The sequence below is a fragment of the Malaclemys terrapin genome, chromosome 8 (assembly GCF_027887155.1).
Source record: "Malaclemys terrapin pileata isolate rMalTer1 chromosome 8, rMalTer1.hap1, whole genome shotgun sequence".
Lineage (NCBI taxonomy): Eukaryota > Metazoa > Chordata > Testudines > Emydidae > Malaclemys > Malaclemys terrapin.
Genome location: NC_071512.1, coordinates 106110340 through 106116339, shown reverse-complemented (window position 1 = coordinate 106116339; position 6000 = coordinate 106110340). Strand labels below are relative to the sequence as shown.

At 40.1% G+C, this 6000-nt stretch overlaps 1 protein-coding gene across 3 annotated transcripts in view; it reads right to left on the bottom strand.

The window, feature by feature from the left end:
- Positions 1 to 393: 393 nt before the first annotated feature.
- Positions 394 to 6000, bottom strand: part of PIK3R3 (phosphoinositide-3-kinase regulatory subunit 3) — a 319548-nt gene continuing 313941 nt past the window's right edge. For all 3 annotated transcript variants that reach the window (XM_054038177.1, XM_054038176.1, XM_054038178.1), the window contains 4 exons: positions 4092 to 4268; positions 3127 to 3201; positions 2571 to 2741; positions 394 to 1406 (listed from right to left, as the gene is read on the bottom strand). In XM_054038177.1, coding sequence (XP_053894152.1) covers positions 1205 to 1406; positions 2571 to 2741; positions 3127 to 3201; positions 4092 to 4268 — 625 coding nt within the window. In that variant the 3' untranslated portion in view covers positions 394 to 1204. The remainder of the gene's footprint in view (positions 1407 to 2570; positions 2742 to 3126; positions 3202 to 4091; positions 4269 to 6000) is intronic.

Sequence of the window (6000 nt, the reverse complement as noted above, 5' to 3'; positions counted from 1 at the left end):
GAATCTGGTCCTTGGTGAACAAGTCAAAGGGCATTTGTACGAATGAGCATACTATTTATAATAGAAAAAATCTGAGGACTAGTCTTCATGTAATTATTTGGTATAAGAAGCCATCCAGAAGCACTGCATTGCACCTTTTCTTTATACTTACATTACAAAAAAGTTACAAGGGTTTCAAAAGAATAGTTCATCATTCAGCAACAGAACTCACAAAACATGAGTGGCCAGCTTCATTCTGGTTTACATTCCAAAGCATAGTATCTAAAAGATTTGGAAAGAAGTGTCCCAAAACAACAACAAACAAACAAACAAAAAAAAACCATGGAAGAGGGGAGAGGGAGGAGGAGCAAATACATCAAATCAGACAGATTAGAGTTTTCAAAACCACACAAGAAGTTTTAGCTTTTCCTTTTATTTGTTTCAAGTTTTGGTGTAGAAAGTATATGTAGATGCTAATGCAACCTTCCCCCATAAGTGCTCAATCCAGCAACGAACAAAGTTTTGGTGGGTTCAATTTGGTTATAAACAACATTTCCTTTAAGCGAAGACCTGTAGTGCGGTTGAAACCAAAACTTTGTTACTGTTGGTAAAAAATAAAGCAACTTTTCTTTATAAGGATTTTTTTCCTTTTAAATAACAACCTGAAGCTTTCCCGTAATTCCTTTGGTCTTCTCTCACCAAATTCCACGCCTCCTCAAGATAAGCCCTCATTTGGAAGTTCGGCTGAATTGCAGTGAAGCTGCTAAAATTAACAGAGAGCGCATTGCTGTATAGAGTTTCCCCCCCCTAGTTTCTTGGAGTTTAAGACTGAAAGACGTTACTGATGCCTCAATAGAGGCTTCAAAATTGTCTCCACAAGAACAAGAAAAAAAATCCCAATTAGAAGTTCTGCTGAAGGTGCCTGGCCAAAAATTATCTCCATAAAATGTTTTGCTTCCAGTTTTTTTGGATGTGTTTATGTTGAGTTCATTCCCCCCAGAAGGAAACAAAAAAGTATCAGTGTAAAAGCATAGCTGAGCTTTAGGTAGCACCAGGACACCTACACCCAAGTTGTCGTCTTGTTGCTGCTAGGCCTCTGATTCACATTCACAGAATCACTTCTTGTGCAAAACAAGCAGTCTAAGGAGAAAGAATGCCCTCAGAGTTCTAATAAAAACTGTAGAAAAGAATCCAAGATAGCCAACACTTTCCCCCTCCCCAAAATTTATCTGCAAAGGGAGGGGGGCATCTGTGCGTAGACAGGATAGGCGAGCCTGACATTTAGGGAATCGTTGTGTTGAATGAGGGATGTCTGCTGGTAATGAAGGACTAATTCCTTAAGTGTGCTGTACAGGTTATATGGTTCTGCAAACCCATAACCCCTTGGAGTGCTGTAGATCACACAGTGTTTAACTTCACCATCAGCTCTGCAAGGAAAGAAACAGGACAGTTTAACATGACAGTCTAAATGTCAACAGGCAACTAGTATAGCAAGGCTGATTTTGCATCAATAAAGTAATGACAAAACTCTAGATCGAAGATGAAGGGATGTTACAATGGAGATTCTGGGCAGAAGATATGCTTCTGGGAAGAGTGGTTAGACATTCTTACGAAGAGATCTTTCGAAGAGGCTTTCACATGGGGCAGCTCTTATCTCAGTACTCCAACCCCCACTGCTTACTTCTCAAGCTTTCATTCCGAGGACCACTAAGAAAGGGCACTGCAGCCCAGAGACTTTGCTAACCGCTAACTTAGCTCCAGTCCAATTCTACTTTAGACCTGCTTTGTCTAGTTTCTTTCCATGGATTTTTGACAGAGGTAAGTGGACTGATTCTCAAAATGGCATTTCACCAGTAGCTTGTAGTTAGCCCAGAATGTTGAGCTACGTTTGGTAGTCGGCAAACACAGCATGGGTTCCCAAGTCAGTTCGTTATCTGAAGTTATAGTAATCAAGTCCCTAACTTGGCATTTACTGAAGCACCACAATTATTCCACAAGCCTGGGAACTATTTGCCAGAAAGATCAGATATTAGATAATCCCCATGATGGAACTTTCATAATCCAAATCACAAGTAAAAGCAGGTTACATTATGCCATTTGAGTGCTATCTTGTGGCATAATACCAATCAACAGAAAGAATATGCCTTTTCTGAAGTACTATCATTAGCTTAAACATAGCAACCATATGGATCTGGAGTTGGCATGTCTGCAAATCAGAACAAATCTCAACGTGTGTCACTTGGAACATTTCCGAATCCAAACTTTACTAATGTTCCTCACCAGAGAGCGACGTGAATATCTGGCCATAGATTATTATGGAGTTTCTTACTGGAATGCTGCAGAACTATAGCCTAGTGATTACATGACTGAAGATCATAAGGACCACAAGACCTGTACCTCCAAACCAACAGCTTTCTGCAACAAAGTTGTGCCATTGTAACCTAGATGCATCTGCTGCATATTGTGCTCATTTGAATGTGTGAATTTTAAGGTGACTTGAATTCTCTAAAATAATTCAAATGGCAAAGATACTGGAGATTGACAATCTAGAGGTTTCTGAGTAAGTTAAACCATAAAGAGAACAGACTTACACCACAGAACAAGCGTAACATCCTTTCTTGCTACTCTCTCGAATTAAAAATGCTCCATCAGGTTTCCCACGGAGCAAATCTTCTGCTTGGATACGGTTGAGATCCCCAACAAACCAAGTCTTCTCATCATAATGTGGCAGGTTTTCATCTTCTTCATTCACAAAGTAAGTACTAGAGAAAGAGGAGATGGAATTTGTTAGCTCAATAACCCAGTCGCAAAAGGAATAGTTATAAAGAGGAGGATTTATTCCGCAGAAAGCATTCTAAAGGAAAATAAAATGAAGAAAAAAAAATATGTCTGGGAAGAGGCAGCTCAAGCTTGAAGACCAGCCTGCTAATATATTCACTTAATGTCAACCAAGAATCCTTATTCAAAAGGTAGCCACATGCACATTAGCTGAAAACAGATGCTGGCTCACAGGACACAAAACTTTCCCTTAGGAAAAAAACTCCAATCCTTTATACAGAAACTGGCATCTCATATTACTGAGCTCCTCAGTGGGAAGACCGGAGCTCTGCCACTTATCAGTGAGATTAAATGTACAAGGGCACTTACTCATCAATATTTTCATTTTTGATTCCCAGCCAGTCGTTTATTCGCTTCTGCCTCACTCCTTTGTGATTGAGCCATCTGTCGGGATGAGAAAAGAGAGAGCATTAATATGTTCCCTAGTTGTTTGCTACTGACCAAACAGAAGAGAAGCTTAGACTTAGATCCCATAAGGAGAAAGAATCTAGAGACTGAGCTTACCCACATGCACTAAAGCCCATGTGAAAGACACAGACCCCAGTACACCCTTCTATAGTCTCCTTACAACGATCTCTTCACTGGGGCGGGAGCAGCAGAAGAGGCATGACCTCTAGACCCTGCAGGTCAATGGGGAAAGGAATGTACTATTGCAGCTATGCTGGGTCTTCTGATGATGGCTGCGGCTGCCTCCCTCCCCCAGAACAGCATGCATTGTCACTGGTGCTTCTGTCCATGTAACATTCTCACCTTCTCTCTGATACCAGCAAGGCTCAGAGGGAAACGTGCTTTGACCCTCCCAACCTGTGAAGTTTCAATCCTATGGATTTGGGTAGTAAAGGCTTCTGAGGGATTACACCATTCTAAGGAGCCACCACTTTGCCCTCTGCTCTTCTCAACCTAGTTCTGCATCTTCTGCTAGTGTTAGTGGAGGAAGACACATGGTCAGTCAGAGGGTATCATCCATGATGTTCTAATTCACATGAAAGCTACCTATCTTGTAGAATGTATACTGGTGTACCAGACATGCTTTGAAGTCTGACAGTTACAGTAATAAGCCATGAAGTTATTATTACAGAAGCAGTGAAAGGCTAACCAGCTACTCAATCATTTCATACCACGGGTCTAGTCTCCTGTTAGTGCACACACAACTGTGATTATAAAGAGGAGACCAGACTCCCATTAGTACAATGAATATACAGAATGATAGCAACTGTCTTTAACCAAGTTAATCACAGACATTGTTTTGAGGTGCACAGGGCTTGCCTACTTACACAAGATACTGATCTCTGATCTTGCGTAGCTGGATAAGATCGGGTTTGATGCTATTCATTTTCTTATCAATTTCCCTATTGTCCAGAGCTTGTTTCTTCAAATCCTGCTCCAGACGCATTTTACTATCATGGATCTCTCCCAGGCGTGATTTTAATTTCTCATAATTCATCATAATTCTGTAAATAAATTTGTAATGTTTAAGAGGGAGAGAAATATACAACAAAAATCAGTCCAGACTGCTCTAGCCTTAAGAATGTTATTATTGAATGGCTTACCTCTAATACACAGTACTGGAAGACAAAGAGCCACATTTCTTTATATCACATTCCTCTTGTGTTACCATCAGTTTAGTAGTGGCTACTATTGTAAAGCGCTTTCATTTTGTTCGGAGTGCAGTTCTACCCTGAAAAGTGACTAAAAGGATGCTTCCTACTTACTCCTTGGATCTGCTCCTGTCATAAATTTTAAGATCTGTTTCTAAATGTAAGACAATTTTTTTTTTTTTTTTTTTTTTACACTCTTGACAAAGCCAACAGCTCTGGGAGTGAGCTAGATCTGATTCTTCCTCTATGCTCAGATTTGCTTACTCAAGTTCTAACCAGTAATACAACCCTAGCCCAGGTGTCACTGTCAACAGGATTTGGCCTGCAGCAGACACTTATTACTGGCAATGATGAGCAAGTTGGAAAGAACCCTGCTTGACTCAATTTCAGATCTCAAATTGGTTTGCAGGCCTGGCAGTTAAGAACAATCTCCCCTTCTCCCTCACATTCATTTACTTTACTTATAAACATACTGAGACAACTGTTCTGGTGTCAGGGTGAAGCATGGGTGTCCCACAATGTCACTTTTACAAAGTCCCTTTTCAGAGTAGAATCACACTAAAGATATTATTGCAATTCAGACGATGCCATGTCAGGGTCAGGTTAGCCATTGTACTTGCCCTTTTACCATAAGGCAACCTACAGCTGTGTTTATTTGCAAAAATCTTAAGAACATTTAGGACCCTGGAATGAGACTGTATTCCTTACACATAAATGCAACTGCTTATATTAAGAGGAGGAAGTTTAATATCTACTCTGCACAAATGTTTGGAGACATTTTATTACTGTGTAACTCTATAAAATAGGCAAAGCTGCTCTGCTGTTAAGCTTTCTAGATCTGGACTATTTAGTAAAGGGATAGCATCTTACTTTGTGATGTGTTAAGCGCAGCATACATTTATAGCACACTATAAACATTTTTAACACAGAGTAGGGGAATTTTTGGTTTATAGTAGGTAGTTGCTCAAGTCACAGTAACTTTAATTGCCTAAACTAGGATAGTTTTTTACGTAAGAACTGATAAATATCAAGAGTTTTAAGAAGGGATCACATTACTTTGTTGTGCTTAGGTATTGGCAAAGCTTGACAATAAGAACTGCACCTTGCTATTAGCAGGCAATAGAGGTTTGCGCCTCAACCATTAACTTTAGTGTGGACTTCGGCCAGATAGAAATTCAATCTACATTACAAAAATATGGCTGGGGTTTAACATACATTAAGAACAGAAGAGAATTTTGATGCAGTTCACATTGACTTACACTATGATCATATCCAGCTCCTCATTCAAACTGCATTAGGAGACCAATAGCCATTGACAGGTAGGGGGAAAATCAGTGTGGTCTTTCACTGAAAAGCGACACTAATACTGGGATGGTGGGGTTCCAGATTTACCAAGTCTCCATTTCAAATATGTTCAGTTTACAAGTGAAGAGATGTTCGCTCTCTCTCAACTGCATCCCATGCAAATTCAGCTGGGGATCTGACAGTCAAGCTAGGTTATTTCCTTCTCACACATCAGTGTTAGAGATTCTGCAGCACAAATCATGCCCTCATTTGTGCAACCCAATTAAGCCCTATGCGACAC